Here is a 20329-nt window from a genome sequence, read left to right as displayed (position 1 = left end):
TCACTTCCGTCATCATGAAGTGCTTTGAGAGACTAGTCAAGGACCATATCACCTCCACCCTACCTGACACCCTAGACCCACTCCAATTTGCTTACCGCCCAAATAGGTCCACAGACGATGCAATCGCAACCACACTGCACACTGCCCTAACCCACCTGGACAAGAGGAATACCGATGTGAGAATGTTGTTCATCGACTACAGCTCGGCATTCAACACCATAGTACCCTCCAAGCTCGTCATCAAGCTCGAGACCCTGGGTCTCGACCCCGCCCTGTGCAACTGGCTACTGGACTTCCTGACGGGCAACCCCCAAGTGGTGAGGGTAGGCAACAACATCTCCTCCCCGCTGATCCTCAACACGGGGGCCCCACAAGGGTGCGTTCTGAGCCCTCTCCTGTACTCCCTGTTCACCCACGACTGCGTGGCCATGCGCGCCTCCAACTCAATCATCAAGTTTGTGGACGACACAACAGTGGTAGGCTTGATTACCAACAACAACGAGACGGCCTACAGGGAGGAGGTGAGGGCCCTCGGAGTGTGGTGTCAGGAAAATAACCTCACACTCAACGTCAACAAAACTAAGGAGATGATTGTGGACATCAGGAAACAGCAGAGGGAACACCCCCCTATCCACATCGATGGAACAGTAGTGGAGAGGGTAGCAAGTTTTAAGTTCCTCGGCATACACATCACAGACAAACTGAATTGGTCCACTCACACTGACAGCGTCGTGAAGAAGGCGCAGCAGCGCCTCTTCAACCTCAGGAGGCTGAAGAAATTCGGCTTGTCACCAAAAGCACTCACAAACTTCTACAGATGCACAATTGAGAGCATCCTGGCGGGCTGTATCACCGCCTGGTACGGCAACTGCTCCGCCCTCAACCGTAAGGCTCTCCAGAGGGTAGTGAGGTCTGCACAATGCATCACCGGGGGCAAACTACCTGCCCTCCAGGACACCTACACCACCCGATGTTACAGGAAGGCCATAAAGATCATCAAGGACATCAACCACCCGAGCCACTGCCTGTTCACCCCGCTATCATCCAGAAGACGAGGTCAGTACAGGTGCATCAAAGCTGGGACCGAGAGACTGAAAAACAGCTTCTATCTCAAGGCCATCAGACTGTTAAACAGCCACCACTAACATTGAGTGGCTGCTGCCAACACACTGTCATTGACACTGACCCAACTCCAGCCACTTTAATAATGGGAATTGATGGGAAATGATGTAAATATATCACTAGCCACTTTAAACAATGCTACCTTATATAATGTTACGTACTCTACATCATCGACTGCATCCTTATGTAATACATGTATCACTAGCCACTTTAACTATGCCACTTTGTTTACTTTGTCTACATACTCATCTCAAATGTATATACTGTACTCGATACCATCTACTGTATGCTGCTCTGTACCATCACTCATTCATATATCCTTATGTACATATTCTTTATCCCCTTACACTGTGTATAAGACAGTAGTTTTGGAATTTTTTGGAATTGTTAGTTAGATTACTTGTTGGTTACTTGTTGGTTATCACTGCATTGTCGGACCTAGAATCACAAGAATTTCGCTACACTCGCATCATCTGCTAACCATGTGTATGTGACAAATAAAATTAGATTTGATTTGATTTGGTTTGAACCTCTAACCTCCATTATGAAACAACCACTAACCTCCAGTATGAAACAACCTCTAACCTGAATTAAGAAACAATCTCTAACCTACAGTATGAAAAATCACCAACCTGAAGTAAGACACAACCACTAAACTCCAGTATGAAACAACCACTAACCTCCAGTATGAAACAACCTCTAACCTCCATTATGAAACAACTGCTAACCTCCAGTATGAAACAACCTCTAACCTCCATTGTGAAACAACCACTAACCTCCAGTACTAAACAACCTCTAAACTGAAGTAAGAAACAACCTCTAACCTGCAGTATGAAACAACCACTAACGTCCAGTATGAAACAACCACTAACCTCCATTATGAAACAACCACTAACCTCCAGCATGAAACAACCTCTAACCTGACTTAAGAAACAATCTCTAACCTACAGTATGAAAAATCACCAACCTGAAGTAAGAAACAACATCTAACCTCCAGTATAAAACAACCAATAAACACCAGTATGAAACAACTAACCTCCAGCATGAAACAACCACTAACCTCCAGTATGAAACAACCATTAACCTCCAATACAAAACAATCTCTAACCTGAAGTAAGAAACAACCTCTAACCTGCAGTATGAAAAAATCACTAACCTGAAGTAAGAAACAACCACTCACCTCCAGAATGAAACAACCACTAACCTCCAGTATGAAACAACCTCCAACCTCCATTATGAAACAACTACTAACCTCCAGAATGAAACAACCACTAACCTCCAGTATGAAACAACCTCCAACCTCCATTATGAAACAACTACTAACCTCCAGTATGAAACAACCACTAACCTCCACTGTGAAAAAACCACTAACCTGCAATATGAAAAAATCACTAACCTGAAGTAAGAAACAACCACTAACCTCCAGTATGAAACAACCACTACCCTCCAGTATGAAACAACTGCTAACCTCCAGTAAGTAACAACCACTAACCTCCAGTATGAAACAACCACTAACCTCCAGTATGAAACAACCTCTAACCTCCATTATGAAACAACTGCTAACCTCCAGTATGAAACAACCACTAACCTCCAGTATGAAACAACCTCTAACCTCCATTATGAAACAACTGCTAACCTCCAGTATGAAACAACCTCTAACCTCCATTGTGAAACAACCACTAACCTCCAGTATGAAACAACCAATAACCACCAGTATGAAACAACCACTAACCTCCAGTACTAAACAACCTCTAACCTGAAGTAAGAAACAACCTCTAACCTGCAGTATGAAACACCCACTAACCTCCATTATGAAACAACTACTAACCTCCAGTATGAAACTACCACTGACCTCCACTATGAAACAACAGCTAACCTGCAATATGAAACAACCACTAACCTCCAGTATGAAACAACCACTAACCTCCAGTATGAAACAACCACTAAACTCGAGTGTGAAACAACCGCTAACCTCCAGTATGAAACAACCAATAACCACCAGTATGAAAGAACCACTAACCTCCAGCATGAAACAACCTCTACCCTCCAGTACTAATCAACCTCTAACCTGAAGTAAGAAACAACCTCTAACCTGCAGTATGAAACAACCACTAACCTCCAGTATGAAACAACCTCTAACCTCCATTATGAAACAACCACTAACCTCCAGTATGAAACAACATCTAACCTCCAGTATGAAACAACCAATAAACACCAGTATGAAACAACAACTAACCTCCAGCATGAAACAACCACTAACCTCCAGTATGAAACAACCATTAACCTGAAGTAAGAAACAACCACTAACCTCCAGTATGAAACAACCACTAACCTCCACTATGAAACAACCACTAACCTCCAGTATGAAACAACAACTAACCTCCATTATGAAACAACAACTAACGTCCTGTATGAAACAACCAAAAACCTGCACAATGAAACAACCACTAACCTCCAGTATGAAACAACCACTAACCTCCAGTATGAAACAACCACTAAACTCGAGTGTGAAACGACCGCTAACCTCCAGTATGAAACAACCACTAACCTCCAGTACTAAACAACCACTAACCTCCAGTATGAAACAACCTTTAACCTGAAGTAAGAAACAACCTCTAACCTGCAGTATGAAACAACCACTAACCTCCAGTATGAAACAACCTCTAACCTCCATTATGAAACAACCACTAACCTCCAGTATGAAACAACTACTAACCAGTATGAACCGACCACTGACCTCGACTATGAATCAACCGCTAACCTGCAATATGAAACAACCACTAACCTCCAGTATGAAACAACAACTAACCTCCAGCATGAAACAACCACTAACCTCCAGTATGAAACAACCATAAACCTCCAATACGAAACAACCTCTAACCTGAAGTAAGAAACAACCTCTAACCTGCAGTATGAAAAAATCACTAACCTGAAGTAAGAAACAACCTCTAATCTCCAGTATGAAACAACCTCCAACCTCCATTATGAAACAACCACTAACCTCCACTATGAAACAACCACTAACCTCCAGTATGAAACAACAACTAACCTCCATTATGAAACAACAACTAACGTCCAGTATGAAACAACCAAAAACCTGCACAATGAAACAACCACTAACCTCCAGTATGAAACAACCACTAACCTCCAGTATGAAACAACCACTAAACTCGAGTGTGAAACGACCGCTAACCTCCAGTACTAAACAACCACTAATCTCCAGTACGAAATAACATCTAACCTGAAGTAAGAAACAACCTCTAATCTGCAGTATGAAAAAAATCACTAACCTGAAGTAAGAAACAACCACTAACCTCCAGAATGAAACAACCACTAACCTCCAATATGAAATAACCTCTAACCTCCATTATGAAACAACTACTAATCTCCAGTATGAAACGACCACTGACCTCCACTATAAAACAACCGCTAACCTGCAACATGAAAAAACCACTAACCTCCAGTATGAAACAACCACTAATCTGCACAATAAAACAACCGCTAACCTCCAGTATGAAACAACCACTAACCTCCAGTATGAAACAACCACAAACCTCCAGTATCAAACAACCATTAACCTGCACAATGAAACAACCGCTAACCTCCAGTATGAAACAACAACTAACCTCCACTATGAAACAACCACTAACCTGCAGTGTGAAACAACCACTAACCTCCACTATGAAACAACCACTAACCTGCAGTGTGAAACAACCACTAACCTGAGTAATGAAACAACAACTAACCTCCAGTATGAAACAAACACTAGACTGCAGTATGAAACAACCAACAACATTCAGTATGAAATTATCACTAACCTGCACTATGAAACAACCACTAACCTCCAGGATGAAACAACCACTAACCTGAAGAATGAAACAACCACTTACCTGAAGAATGAAACAACCACTTACCTGAAGAATGAAACAACCACTTACCTGAAGAATGAAACAACCACTAACCCGAAGAATGAAACAACCACTTACCTGAAGAATGAAACAACCACTAACCTGAAGAATGAAACAACTACTTACCTGAAGAATGAAACAACCACTAACCCGAAGAATGAAACAACCTCTAACCGGCAATACGAAACAACCACTAACCCGAAGAATGAAACAACCTCTAACCGGCAATACGAAACAACCACTAACCTGAAGAATGAAACAACCACTAACCTGAAGAATGAAACAACCACTTACCTGAAGAATGAAACAACCACTTACCTGAAGAATGAAACAACCACTTACCTGAAGAATGAAACAACCACTAACCTGAAGAATGAAACAACCACTAACCTGAAGAATGAAACAACCACTAACCTGAAGAATGAAACAACCACTAACCTGAAGAATGAAACAACCACTAACCTGAAGAATGAAACAACCACTAACCTGAAGAATGAAACAACCACTAACCTGAAGAATGAAACAACCACTAACCGGCAATACGAAACAACCACTAACCCGAAGAATGAAACAACCACTTACCTGCATTACAAAACAATCTCTAACAACCAGTATGAAACAAGAAACAACCACTAACCTCCAGTATGAAACAACCTCTAACCTTGAAGTATGAAACAAGAAACAACCACTACCCTCCAGAAAGAAACAACCACCAATATGCAGTATGAAACAACCACTAACCTGCAGTATAAAACAACCACCAATATTCAATGTAAACAACCACTAACATTCATTATAAAACAACCACTAACCTGCACTATGAAACAACCACAAACCTCCAGTATGACACAACCACTAGACTGCAGTATGAAACAACCTCTAACCTGCATTATGGAACAACCACCAACATTCAGTATGAAACTATCACTAACCTCCAGTATGAAACAACCACTAACCTGCACTATGAAACAACCACAAACCTCCAGTATGAAACAACCACAAACCTCCAGTATGAAACAACCACTAACATTCATTATAAAACAACCACTAACCTGCAGTATGAAACATCTTCCAATATCCAATATGAAACAATCCATAACCGTGAAGTAAGAAACAACCACTAACCTACAGTATGAAACAACCACCAATATGCAATATGAAACAACCACCAATATGCAGAAGGAGACAACAACAAACCTGCAGTATGAATCAACCACTAACTTCTAGGATAACACATCCACCACCATTAGAAATTAAACAACCACTATCCTCCAGTATGAAACAACAACTAAACTGCAGTATTAAACAACCACTAACTCCAGTATGAAAAATCCTTTAACCTGCAGTATGAAACAACCACTAACCTCCAGTATGAAACAAACACCAATATACAGTATGAAACAACCACTAACCTGCAGTATGAATCAACCACCAGCCTCTAGTATTAAACAACCACTATTCTCCAGTATGAAACAACCTCTAACCTACAGTATGAAACAACCACTATCCTCCAGTATGAAACAACTACCAATATGCAGTATGAAACAACCACCAATATGCAGTATGAACCAACCAGCAACCTGCAGTATGAAACGACCACTAACCTCCTGTACAACACCACCACCAATATTCAATATGACACATCCACCAACTCCCAGTATGAAACAATGACTAACCTGCAGTATGAAACAATCACTGACCTGTAGTATGAAACAACCTCTAACCTGCAGTATGAAACAACCTCTAACCTCCAGTATGAAACAACCACTAACCTCCAGTATGAAACAACGACTAACCTCTAGTTTGAATTAACCACTAACCTCCAGTATGAAACAGACATAAGCCCATCAAATTGAGTGCACTGAGTTCTATCAGACAGTTGCATGGTTAGCAAACCATGCAACTGCATGCTCCGAAAGACCTACACTCAACAATCTCTGCCTTGGTATAGCATGATTAACTGTATCAAAAGCCTTAGAGAGATCAATCAAAAGTGAACACAGTGCTGTTTTTTTGTCAATGGCGTCAGTGATATCATTTAAAACCTTCATGGCTGCTGTAATTGTGCTATGCTTCTTCCTGAAGCCCGATTGGTACATTGATAAAATAGAGTTAGTAAATAAAAACTCTTTTAGCTGTTCACTTACAAGGATTTCAAGTATTTTCACCAGGGGTGACAGCTTTGAGATTGGCCTATAATTATTGAAAAGAGTTGGATCTCCCCCTTTTAAAAGTGGTAGGACAAATGCTGATTTCCAGATCTTTGGAATCTCATTACATTCCAGGGTTAGATTGAACAGAGATGTAAGTGGTTCAGCTATGAAATCAGCTGCCAGATTTAAAAAGCAGGGATCCAAAAGATCAGGACCTGCAGGCTTTCTCTGATCTAAGGATTTCAGGGCTTTATGTACCACCTGCACTGAGAATGGCAAAAAGCTTGACCAGCTCTCAGTGGTTCATCCACACAGGGTTGTACAGAGACAGAGGACACTGGTTCATCCACACAGGATTGTACAGAGACAGAGGACACTGGTTCATCCACACAGGGTTGTACAGAGACAGAGGACACTGGTTCATCCACACAGGGTTGTACAGAGACAGAGGACACTGGTTCATCCACACAGGGTTGTACAGAGACAGAGGACACTGGTTCATCCACACAGGGTTGTACAGAGACAGAGGACACTGGTTCATCCACACAGGGTTGTACAGAGACAGAGGACACTGGTTCATCCACACAGGGTTGTACAGAGACAGAGGACACTGGTTCATCCACACAGGGTTGCACAGAGACAGAGGACACTGGTTCATCCACACAGGGTTGCACAGAGACAGAGGACACTGGTTCATCCACACAGGGTTGTACAGAGACAGAGGACACTGGTTCATCCACACAGGGTTGTACAGAGACAGAGGACACTGGTTCATCCACACAGGGTTGTACAGAGACAGAGGACACTGGTTCATCCACACAGGGTTGTACAGAGACAGAGGACACTGGTTCATCCACACAGGGTTGTACAGAGACAGAGGACACTGAATCAAACATCCTACCAGATGATACAATGTACTCATTGAAACAATTCAGCATTTCAGTTTAGTCATATATAGCAACAGAGTCCTTCAAAACACCTCTAACCTCCAGTATGAAACATCCACTAACCTGCAGTAGGGAAAGAGCTTAATGTAGCTGTATATTTTCTTAAGTAGATTCCAGGGAACAGAGGCTTTGTTTCCTTGCTATTCTCTTGTGTGATGCAGTAGGGACAATATCTACATTATATTCATATTTGTATTTAACCTTTATTCGTGGTTTATTGGAAGTTAATTAGTTGATTGATTAGTTGACAAATAATTGTTCATGTTTTATCTATCAAGAATTGAGCTGAAACATTCATGTTTCATAACTTGTGAAACAATCCCAGCACTGGAAGTAGCCTATTAAGCCACAAAGCCTAGTCAATGAATGTGCCTGATATTTGTTTAATACCTCAACATGGTCAGGTGTCAATCAATACATGCCACTTTCAGTCCTCCTCAGCCTGTTACTATCTCCCACCAAAGGCTCCGCCTGCACTCTGCAATGATATTGCCTTTCTCGCAAGTGAAAGTATTTAAATGTCGAGGGCAGGAGCCGCTGTATTCTGAAGAAAACCGGACCACAAGAAACACACGTGTGGGAGGTTGACATTGGAGCCCCGCTATACCGACCATCTAACAGCGTTTCTTTGAGAGGGAAACATCACCAGTGGCTGTAAATACATAGACCTATACATTTCGCTACCATTTTTAATTCATGTCTATGCAAGATTCACCTTTGTATTTTTGATTGAATGGACATGCATCTCCTCACTGTCGCGCGTAAAATATGCATACACATAGGCTAATCTCCACGCGCGTAATACTTCCATCCCACCAGTGCATACGGATGTATTGCAATTCCACGAAAGCAACCGGGATATACATTATCTCTACTAAGCAACATCAAAGAAGACCTTGAATTCTGCAGAGGAGGGATGATTGACACGAGGGGGAATTGACCGACTGGTGGAATAACGGTGGTCGCTTGATCACAGTGCGATCTCTATCCCTGGGACTTGTAATTCTGGATGGCCCCCTGAACGTCTTTAAATCGTCCCGGAACGTTTTATTGTGAATACTGTCAATGAGTGAATGTGAATCCTACCTGGAACATTGGACCGAACCTTCAGTTGTTTCTGGATCTCCGTCGTCGGGCTATCATTTTATAAGCTGTAACAGAAGGGAGATCAAATCCATGCTGAAATTCCCGCTGGGAAGGACTGTTATTTCCCAGAGAACTCATGTGGAATTGGAATAGTGGAATTAATGAAGAAATATTTGACTTATTTCAATATGAGGCTTAGAACATCGAGATTAGGCTACCTGTGAGTTATTATACTACTGAACGGAACTGACGATTTAAGGAATTGGCAATATAGGCCTATAGAATTACTTGACATATTTGGAAATGTATATGAAACATAAATATGATTTTTTTATGTTTCAGGTTACTTCAGTTCTTAGCGCTGTGTTTTTACACACAGGTACGAACTTGCATGCATTTTTATGAAGTTTGCAGCGCAATGGGCATACAATAACATTTCATAGCTCCTTAAAAAGTTTTCAGTCCATCAATGCAACTAATTATATCCATTTACAAGCGTTTTTATTCTTATTGATATTAATCCAAATCGTTTGCATATCTGCAATAAAAGTGTAATAACAATGAAAACATTTTATTATGAGCCCTAAGCAGTTGGCAACAAGTCAAACATCTTGAAAAGACGTAAAAGCGAGCCTAAAAGGTAATTGTTAAAACATATGGGGATGGCGTATGGCTGAATTGAAAAATAATCGTTAAGGGATATAGCTAAGGGAGATGGGGGTGAAAGATCATTCGTGGTAAAACAACCTATCATAGGCATGTCATCTCGAGTGAGGACAGCGGACTCGCTGCGTGCATCTCCCCAAACACTCACCGTGCAAGGGCACTTTTTCTCTTCTAAAAACCATGTGCCCGCAATTCCCTTTGAAATGCCTATAGCCTAAGCCCATATGAAAAGCATATGATTGGTGTTCATTGAAATATATATGTTTTAGTTGGAAAATAACTTGATCTGCTTCTCATTCAATTAGACTGAACATCAATTCGCATTAATTATCAGTACGGCTATTCTCTCATTGATGCTTTAATGTTTTACTTCAATGCTTTTATTCATGATTTATTTTGTATGTGTTTTTCTTGTTTGATAGAACACAGTGCAGTCCCACTCCCCACCTCCTAATTTCAAGCACCATGTGAACGAGCAGTGCCGGTTGTCTGACCGGATGAGCCGCCGGTTGATTCGGACCTACCAGCTCTACAGCCGGACCAGCGGTAAACATGTCCAGGTTCTGGGCAATAAGAAAGTGAATGCCATGGGCGACGACGGAGCTGTGCACGGTAAGAAACGAATAAATCACGCCTAGCACCAAATGGGTGCCTTCAGGTAGACCTAGGCATTTCCGCAATAATTGTAGGATTTAACAGGCTTATTCCAGATTTTGAAATGACCTAAGTCTACTTATGGACACATCAATTTACAAGTCATGTAGGCCTATTGGAGAATAAAAGTAGGTATATTATGAAAATATTACCATTTAAAAAGCAAACAGTTCTATTCAGCATGAAGAAGTTTAGGTTTGAGTAGGAGGCGGGAGGGAGAAAATTCATTCGAAATGGATTCTATAGTATTGTTCTGGACTGGGATTCTCGGGAGAAACCCACTCAGAATATCTGGTAAACACATCAGAACTCGTCTTACTTTCTACCTTACTGAGTAGCTTACCCTCTCAGAAGCGGTTGAAAGAAAGACATATGACTTGCAATTTTCATAACCTTGAGACGCCCTATTTTTTTTACCCAAAGTTATTTGAGGCGAATGTGTTTTTATTTAATTCTGTCCCCCATTGGTCTTTGATGGACACATGTCAATGAAAATTCAAATACCGAAATATTTAAATGTTATAAATACACAGTAGCTCTCCCAAGTCCATCATTTGAACACAAAATAAATTCATTCATATCTGCTTAAACATACCAAAAAAAGTACGACATTTTTACATTAGATTTAGTGGTTTAAAATATCAGTGACTGATTGACATTAGCCACGAGAATTACAAAAATGTGATAAATGTCATTGATAAACAGAATTGTTTTAACTCACTTATCCAGAGTGGTGCTGAATGGCCCTTATAGACAATATATTGTTTTTGGAAGGGTTTGGGTAAACTACATTTCTGCCAAGTGGAATAATTAGCACAATATTTCCCAGGGCAACCGCATCGCACTGTTTCATCCACATGAAGTTAAAAATGTGTATTTCTCAACAGTGGTGGTCTAGACGTATTCATAGGCCTCCTATGCACTATTTGAAAAAAAAGTTCTATCGAGACCCTTAAAAGGTTATTCGGCAGTCCCCATTGGAGAACCCTTTTTGGTTGCAGATTGAATCCTTTCGGGTTCCATGTAGAACCCTTTCTACAGAGGTTTCTAGATGTAACCCAAGATGGTTCTACCTGGAACCAAAAGGGCGTATCCTATGGGGACAGTTAAAGAACCATTTTAGAACATTTCTTTTTCTTAGAGTACAGCCTGTGGACAAAGTGTACAATATAGACAGCTGTTTTGATTAAATCTATGCTAGGTTGGGATTTTTTTCTCCCCTCAAGGAAAACATTGTCTGAAATTTAAAGGGAGCAAATTCCTGTCACCAAAGTATTTTTTTTGGTCTGTCTAGCCATCTTTCCACCACAACCATCTATTTCTCCCTAAGCCTGCTGCCTGCTTTTTGGAGTGTAATTTAATGAGGAATTTTCACTGCTTTTCAACTCAATGTATGACTCGGTTTATAAAGAGCGGTGAAGTCAGCATCTTCATTTGATCCCCTCTTTCCTCTCTCTGTTCTTCTTTCTTCATCTCCCTCTCACTCAAACACACACACACACACACCTCGCCTTGGCTCGAGCGTGCATGTCCTAAGTGGGTGTCACTCTTGTAGCAGGCCCAAATCTGACCACTGCTCGGTGCTTTTGTGGCTGTGTCGCTGACCGCTATGTTCTCTCACTCCCTCGTTCCTCCTTCCTCCCCATCATCTAAGTGGAGCGTAGCGCGGCATTTTATAGCCGTTCAATGACAATGGCTCAGTGCGAAGTCAAAGCCACTTGCTGCTATTCTAAAAGACTTGAGTGTTTTTTGCCAATGTTTTGAATTTAATTTATGTTTGAATGTTTTGCCATATACAATACTTGTCTCCCCACTGCATGCAAGGTTGATGCCATGATAACGAGGAGTACAACTCTGCTAAAGTCATCATAATATAATACATAACTTAAGGTTATTAGATCGAGGTTAAATGTAGTCGTCTGAACCAGTCATGACAATAACTTCACACCCTTTCTGGTGTCATCACGTCAATACTACTGGGCCGCGGCATAGTCTCACAGTCTTCAAATTCAATTTAGTCTCAAATGATACCGCTATTGGATTATCTTTCACAAAGGTTTTAGCTCAAAGTTACGAATGCATGCATATCGTGTTCACAAAATAGAATAACCTCATGAGCTTGAGAATCATTGTGCATTGTATCTGAGCAGAATAAAGTTAATTAAGAATATGATGTGTTTTGTGTTTTTCTAGCAAAACTTGTGGTGGAGACGGACACGTTTGGTAGTCGTATTCGGATCAAAGGGGCAAAGACGGGCTACTACATCTGCATGAACAAGACGGGGAAATTGATTGGCAAGGTAAATATTAGATTTATTTATTAATCCTTTATTTAGGGAAGTCATATTGAAATGTACATCTCTTTTCATGTGAGCCCTGGAGGTTGGTTGAGTTCAATAAATTCGGTCATCATTTTGACTGTGACCATGAGTATAAAGTTTCAGGGAAAAGTTATGTCTGTCCTGTGTAAGGCTCTTCACTTGAGTTATGACCAGAAAAGCCCTTGTAGGGAGATGGGACATGATTTGGAAAGAAACTTGAAGGATTGATAGGACATTTACTTGTCAAAACAATATTTTAACATCCTCAGAGACTGACCCCCTAAATCATTCCGTCATTCTGTCTTTCACCCTCACCCCCACACACCCCCCTCTCTCTAACAGCGGAAGGGTCGCGGCAAAGACTGCATCTTCACAGAGATCGTTCTGGAGAACAACTACACTGCTCTCCAGAACGCTAAATATGAGGGCTGGTACATGGCCTTCACGCGTAAAGGAAGGCCCCGCAAGGCCTCCAGGACCAAGCAACACCAGAGGGAGGCCCACTTCATGAAACGCCAGCCCAAGGGCCACCTCCTGGGTGACACCCAGCCCTTTGATGTCCACCCCCTCCCCGTGGTCCCCTTCCACCCCCGGAGGACTAAACATACCCATCACCACAGCTCAGGGGCCCACTGAGGAAAGAACAGACGACGAAGAAGAGGAAGCATAGGGAGGGAGGGGAACACACCAAACTAAAATACCACTACCACATTTCTGCTCCTTGCAAGGACTCCTTTTGTCGTGTTTTGTACCTGATTGTGTCTAAAACAATGAGTAGACTATCTAATCTGCTACGTCAGACCGAGGTTTATTCGTAGGAAAGAGTTTTTATAACCAGAGGACGATTTTAGTGCTCAAGCACTCCATGAGATTTGAATGAATGAAAGGACATCTTGGGCTTAGTGATAACCCTACACAGCTATAAAGAGAGGATGTTATGAGAGAGATAATGAATACACATTACATGGCAGCTATCTTTGGATCATCATGTGGTTGCATCAACTAAATAACAGTGAATACATGTAAAACACATTATTTAGCATTTAGGAGGCCATTTTCATTCATCTGTTTTCTACATATATGAATATATTTTTAATTGGAAGATTTGTAAAATACATTTAAATGATGGAAATATTTATTGTAGAGTGTGTATTAAAATCACAAAAGAAGTTTGAGTTAATGCGCCGTTTCTAACCATTTTTATAGCTGGGTCACTTTGGGGTCCCAAAAGGTTCTAACGTTGCCTAAAAAACTGGAGCCCCAGATAACTGATGGGCAATATCTGTGACAGACTACTGCAATTCAATGTGCTCAGCAAGTGAGACTTGGGCCTGAATAGTTGGGGCTATGCATTAAAAGCAGATGAGGTCAGCCCACAATTTTGTTTCGAGACAAAGGTTACCACCATGTAGTTGCATTTCTCATGATCACACACCGTAACCCTGTGATCAAATGGGCCCTTTGTGGCCCTCATATAAAAGGACATGTGATACAATAGTGGGTTCGAATAATAACACGAGGAGGGGTCAGTTATCAAAAAGAAGCTAGTCTCACAGGGAGGAGGGAGGGAGGGAGAGAAAGCGAAAGAGCACCAGGGCTCAGTGTGGCAAAATGTGGCACCGGCTGAAAGAAGGGGAATGGCTGGGAAGAGGCGTTCGGGAATGAAAGGACGTGGCAGAAAGAAACCCTCCTCTCTTTCCCAGGAGCAACTGAGCATGACCGGCAGAGGCCAAATGACAGGGGGAAGAAGACCCGGTCGGCCTGGCTGCACCACAGAATCAGATGACGGGGAAGAAGACCCGGTCAGCCTGGCTGCACCACAGAATCAGATGACGGGGAAGAAGAACCGGTCGGCCTGGCAGCACCACAGAATCAGATGACGGGGAAGAAGACCCGGTCGGCCTGGCTGCACCACAGAATCAGATGACGGGGAAGAAGACCCGGTCGGCCTGGCAGCACAACAGAATCAGATGACGGGGAAGAAGACCCGGTCAGCCTGGCAGCACAACAGAATCAGATGACGGGGAAGAAGACCCGGTCGGCCTGGCTACACAACAGAATCAGATGACGGGGAAGAAGACCCGGTCGGCCTGGATACACAACAGAATCAGATGACGGGGAAGAAGACCCGGTCAGCCTGGCAGCACAACAGAATCAGATGACGGGGAAGAAGACCCGGTCGGCCTGGATACACAACAGAATCAGATGACGGGGAAGAAGACCCGGTCAGCCTGGCAGCACAACAGAGTCAGATGACGGGGAAGAAGACCCGGTCGGCCTGGCTACACAACAGAATCAGATGACGGGGAAGAAGACCCGGTCGGCCTGGCAGCACAACAGAATCAGATGACGGGGAAGAAGACCCGGTCGGCCTGGCTACACAACAGAATCAGAGCAGACCCTCGCTCTATTCCCTTCCTCTCTCTTTCTCACTGTTTGAAGTCTAGATGTCCTATTGGTTGTTTGCTAAAGGTCGGATTCTAAATATGACGAATGGTTTTTCAGTATAGCTAAGCGCCAAGCGCCGCCAGCTTTGAGGGCTTGCAAACAAATGAACAACTAAAAGCTGTGATCAAAAAGGTTCCATAAATCTGACAGGGTAAAAACTGAACTTTTAGTGTTATTATTGTTACTCCTATTGAGAAATGAATGGCTATCCTCATGGCTACTAGGACACGTCGTGCACTTTAATTCAAGCATTATCCTGCTCTGCCAAATGAGAAAAGACAGCAGTGTACGCAAATCACCCTCCAAATGGTCGTTTCATTCCGTGTCCAAGATTTGATTTGGACAACACAAAGTCAAAGCAATCCAACAGCAACTCTTGATTTGAGAAATTACTTGAGAATTTATTTCTCAGATCTTATGCTTTGGTTGGATCTGGTTCCCAAATCCCATGACATATCTCCTCCCCTTTAGGAAGTACGCAAAGCACAATAGTGAGTGACCTGTGGTTTAGTGGCTGTGTTTAGCCCTTGTACTGCTCACTTGGTTAGGCACATAGAGTCCCAGAAATGCAAGGAATCACCACTAGGTTAGAGGAATCTATTATTAAATGAAATTGTTCCTTTTTGTTTGCAGCATTGTTTTCTTTTCACGCAGCATCTATGTTTTGTTTCGAACTGCTCTCGGTCAGCTGCTATGGCAATAACACATTGTGTTAAAAAGTAAATCAGTAAAACTTCACTTCAGTTTTCGTTTCATTCAATCAAACTTTGATGGTCAAACGTCAGTCGTATTAGCTTAGTCAGATATGTCTTGATACTCATCTCCCTAGAGTTTGTTGGTCAACGTTAGCAAGCATTCAGTCAGATAACGTTTCTCATTGTGGTTCACCGTGGTACTCGAGTTACAAAAGAGACTACAACCTTTTCCCACTTTGCAGTAATTCAGTAATACTGTCATGCAAGAACCTATATTTACAAAGAAGCATACGACTTGTTCACTTCCCAGTAATATAGTGCTTCTGTCATCCAAGCTCCATACCTATCCTTGGCTATCCCCAGTCTTGGGGTTTGCGAGAGGACTTGTTGGAGGACTCTGGGCCAGTAAAGTCACCCCCTGGAGGACAGGGCGTGGCTCAGGGGACCAGTAAGACCTGCTAGTACTGGCTAGCTCGGCCATAATGGCTTTCAGGGTGGCCTACTCTGGGCTGCACAATCATGAGCATAAGGGTAATCAGTTAACACAAATGGGACGTGCTTGTAAGGGCGACCCCGTCGAGAACAGTGTGTGTGTGTTTGTGTGTGTGGAAAGAATAGGGAAAGGGCATTGTGTGTTAAAGTGTTTTACAAGGGAAGGAGACCAAGAATTGTGGGAGGGGGATGAACTCTCTGCGTTTGGACTATTTTAACAACTAATAGTTTGCATAGTTGAGGGAAAGGAGAGATGTAGAGACAGTTAACAATGTTATGGAATTGTATTAATCTTCAAAGGACAACATCACGTAATAAACCCAATAAGTGTTCATATCTCGACAACAACAATTCAGAACTTTTTACAGAGCAGCAGTGACATTTCTCAAATACCTTTTTGACAGAACACTTGTAAGTGTTCCATCAAAAACTAACAAGTTTAAACAAGTAACTATGTTTGTAATTCATTGTCTCAATCCCACATGCCCCCCCGCCCCGACCGCAATAAACACAATGGAAAGTATGGACAAGGCACTGTGCAAAAATGTTCCAATAGTGGAATCCCATTGAGAACCAGAAATCAGAGTAGAAAACATACAGGATACTGCATCACCAGTGCAAATCAAAAACGACTTGTTTATGTGACACCCCCTCAGATCCACACTGGGACTTCATTGTGTTTTGCAGTCAACGTCCCCTTCATTGGTTCCCTTCAGTTTCTTCACCTCCCGGAGTAGCTCGTGCTCAAGGGTTAATATCTCCTTAGGCTTCTTGTACTGGAAAGGAAAGGCAGAATAGGTCATTACCTCAACATAAACCCATTTCCCTTCCATGTACATCCTGTAGTGTAATGTTTGACCGAAAGTGGAATAACACAGAGGCTTCTTATTCCCTATATAGTTCCCTCTGTCCCACAGTCACCCATGTAGTAGTGGATGACAGTATGGGCTGTGACAGGGCTCTCAGGCTGCTCAAAGTGGACAGGTTGCCCTCTGGAGTTTATCTGTTGAAGTGCACCTGGCTTATGCATCAGTGAGCAGAGACTGCTGGATAAAGCAGACTACAGCCTACTTGACCCAGACAAAGACATCAAAACTACAAAGGGCGGTGTCAAATAAGACGTACTCAACAAAATCCCACTCCCAGCCACAGGACATGAAGCAGCTGATCTCTGATGAAACAAAACCAGATGAGTCGACAGAGACTGTAGGTTGACGACCACATAACCATTAACCCCGTCACAGCATGATAGCTTATTCTGGCCCTAATCATACACTTCATATATCCATAGGTCCAAGACACTAAAGATGACTTCAAAGACGAATATGGCGTCTCCCAGAGCGATCTGGAGGCTCTGATCAGTGGCTTGCACCCCAAGGACGAGACCCCCAGTACTGCCACTGCCCCCTCAGACCCCCAACAGAAACCTCTCTCAGGGAAGTGGGTGTGTGCCCAGTCCTCCCAGTCCAAGGTTGACAACCACAACAAGCACATCACCGATAAACTGGAGGTGCTGGCCAAGGCCTACACTCACCAGGGGGACAGATGAGAGTCCTGTGCTACTCCAAACCCGTCAACCCCCTCAAGAGCTACCACAAGCCTATCACGTCCTATGAGGTAGGTTATTTAGTCCCATATCTGTATAGTTGGTGATTATGGTGGGCCATTTTGTATTTGTGTCGGCATAATTCATTGCTGAAAGGCAATACCTCTACAGAAACCCATTTCCCTTCCACGTACATCCTGTAGTGTAATGTTTGACCTAAAGTGGGATAACAGAGGCTTCTTATTCCCTATATAGTGCACTACTTTCGACCAGAGTCGGGCTCAAAAGTAGTGCAATATATAGGGAATAGGGTGCCAATTTTAACAAACACAAGGAATAAGAAATCGAATAGTACAGAGAAACCGATTATGATAGGTATTCACATAAAGTAACGGTCGATCTCTTCATCAGATACTTAGTAGGCTATCCTAATGTTTGTTCTAAGTAATTCAATGATTCCCTTGAGTTTATAGGCGTGTTCTGATACAAGTGAGACGAATACAAAAATAGAGTTTCAATCTAGTCTCCAGTATCAACTTATAGTTTGCCCATCAGTCTCTGTATATTGGATATAAGACTTGCAGTGTAAAATCACCCAAGGTGGGATTTGAGAAGTACTGTAGTTGGTTTGTTAGTTATTGTTGTTGTTGTCAGGAGTACTTACACTGACGATTAACGTGTTATTGGCATGGGTGAAGTTGAGCGCGGAACTATCCAATGGCAGCTGGCTTCGGTCCAGATCAGGAACATTAAACTTCTTGTAGTACCTGCAAAGGATCAACACACCGCAGTGAGAAAAGGGTTTCTTGAAGGCAAGAGATCAACATTTTTGTCAACAGTGCCACCTATAGGAGAGCCAGCCTCACTTACATATGCGGAACTGTAACAAGCACTGACAAAGAAAATAAAATAAAATATAGGATGCCTTCTCCATTGTGAAGATGTTACAACTGTATAAATTATATAGACTTTGAATGTGGTATCACTTTTCAGGGACCTGTAGTTAACAATATTTGAAGTGATATAGGCCTAGCAGTTTATCATCAGATTTCTAAGGAGGGGAAACATAACTGTATGCATGACTAGTAAAGCCATTTTGGCATGAGAGTGGAATAGAGGCTATTCGGATGTTACTTTTTGTTATTTGTTCGTATGATGCAGCATCGTTGATCAGGCTCCACTGAAATGTTGTAGACCTCTTTGGGGTACGGAAGGTTCCGGACTCTCCACAGGAAACTGGTCTTTGTGTCTTTGCGCATAAATACAGGCTGAGGAAATACAACAGAGCATTGTACTGTTAAATGCATACGGTTTGATTGACGATTAATTTAATAGTGAAATGATGAAAATGAAGTTAATTCCAGGAGCGTAAAAGTATTAGTTGACACATTTGGATGAGTACTGTTGGTGATAGTGAACGAGAATCAATTAGCAATTTAGATCATGGCCTGAAACATAACAGATGTAAATATTGTATAATACAACTCACGTTTGAACAGTTTTCCTTGATAACATCTGATTCCAAACAGGCTACAGTAGATGGGACTGGCTCTCCAACTTCTATCTCCCATGGTCCCTGTCCCTTCAAGGTGCTTTTCGAACGCCACTTTCGTACTACAAAGTAAGAATACATGTAAGTAACAGCAGCTGAGAGTGGAAATAATATAATGCACAGGAAGCAATGTAGCTAATGCAGGATACTTTTTTAGAAGATGTTGTCTAATCTGAAACAAGCTTACCAATGAGCTCATCTGTGGTCAAGTCATATTCTTCTGCCATTTCTTTCCCATCTGCAAAGAGATAGTGTATCTTCCTTTTCCCTGGAAAGAGGTTTGTAAAGCACCAATAGAAATGCATTTAAATGTGAACTAGCTAGCTGTCATCTTTGCTAAACAGATTTGCTAGGCAAAGTGAAGGTTAGTGGTAGTTCGCAGCTAATGCTAGCGAGCTTATAATGGACACTGAAGTCTTACTAGATTAATGTAAGGGTAAATGTTGTGATACAAAACACAATAACGATGATAACTTGTCTGCATCTCTCTGTTTCACTCACCATCGTGTATTAAAGCGGTTTTCGTGGAAGCTTTTAGGAGAGCTGTCCAGCTCTGCACAGCCATATTGCAAAAAACGGACACTTCCTAAACATCACGTGTAGCCACGGCAACGGAGGTCATCGTGAAACGTTTAATTATTTTTTTCATTTTTTAAAACTCCATAATCTGTCCAAAACATGTTTACATTTACTCAAGAAATAATACATACTTTTTTACAATATTTTCTCGAAAAATATG

The 20329-nt window shown here is 42.1% G+C and overlaps 3 protein-coding genes across 3 annotated transcripts in view; 2 read left to right on the top strand and 1 right to left on the bottom strand.

Annotated features, from left to right (window-relative positions):
- LOC124016427 overlaps positions 1-20329 on the top strand; it is a 549380-nt gene that overhangs the window by 220164 nt on the left and 308887 nt on the right. The window lies entirely within an intron of this gene.
- Positions 8726-13903, top strand: LOC124015461 (fibroblast growth factor 8b-like). Its single transcript, XM_046330656.1, has 5 exons — positions 8726-9436; positions 9559-9595; positions 10305-10494; positions 12730-12836; positions 13200-13903. The coding sequence occupies exons 1-5, from the start codon at positions 9378-9380 to the stop codon at positions 13491-13493; spliced, it is 687 nt and encodes a 228-aa protein (XP_046186612.1). The 5' UTR covers positions 8726-9377; the 3' UTR covers positions 13494-13903.
- LOC124015463 (protein DPCD-like) lies at positions 16597-20200 on the bottom strand. The gene is made up of 6 exons (XM_046330658.1): positions 20092-20200; positions 19778-19858; positions 19528-19652; positions 19173-19306; positions 18703-18805; positions 16597-17268 (listed from the first exon to the last, which is right to left on the bottom strand). Exons 1-6 carry the CDS (start codon positions 20153-20155, stop codon positions 17164-17166), a joined length of 612 nt encoding a protein of 203 aa, XP_046186614.1. The 5' UTR covers positions 20156-20200; the 3' UTR covers positions 16597-17163.

This window comes from Oncorhynchus gorbuscha, linkage group LG26 (assembly GCF_021184085.1).
Source record: "Oncorhynchus gorbuscha isolate QuinsamMale2020 ecotype Even-year linkage group LG26, OgorEven_v1.0, whole genome shotgun sequence".
Taxonomy (NCBI): domain Eukaryota; kingdom Metazoa; phylum Chordata; class Actinopteri; order Salmoniformes; family Salmonidae; genus Oncorhynchus; species Oncorhynchus gorbuscha.
This window is presented reverse-complemented; position numbering and strand designations above follow the sequence as displayed.

Coding starts and splice junctions, on each gene's coding strand:
- LOC124015461 (XM_046330656.1), top strand. CDS start 9,378: ATGAAGAAATATTTGACTTATTTCAATATGAGGCTTAGAACATCGAGA. Junction 9,437..9,558: donor ACATCGAGATTAGGCTACCT/GTGAGTTATTAT, acceptor TTTATGTTTCAG/GTTACTTCAGTTCTTAGCGC. Junction 10,495..12,729: donor CGACGACGGAGCTGTGCACG/GTAAGAAACGAA, acceptor GTGTTTTTCTAG/CAAAACTTGTGGTGGAGACG.
- LOC124015463 (XM_046330658.1), bottom strand. CDS start 20,155: ATGGCTGTGCAGAGCTGGACAGCTCTCCTAAAAGCTTCCACGAAAACC. Junction 19,653..19,777: donor GACCACAGATGAGCTCATTG/GTAAGCTTGTTT, acceptor CTTACTTTGTAG/TACGAAAGTGGCGTTCGAAA. Junction 18,806..19,172: donor ATACGAACAAATAACAAAAA/GTAACATCCGAA, acceptor GATCCTTTGCAG/GTACTACAAGAAGTTTAATG.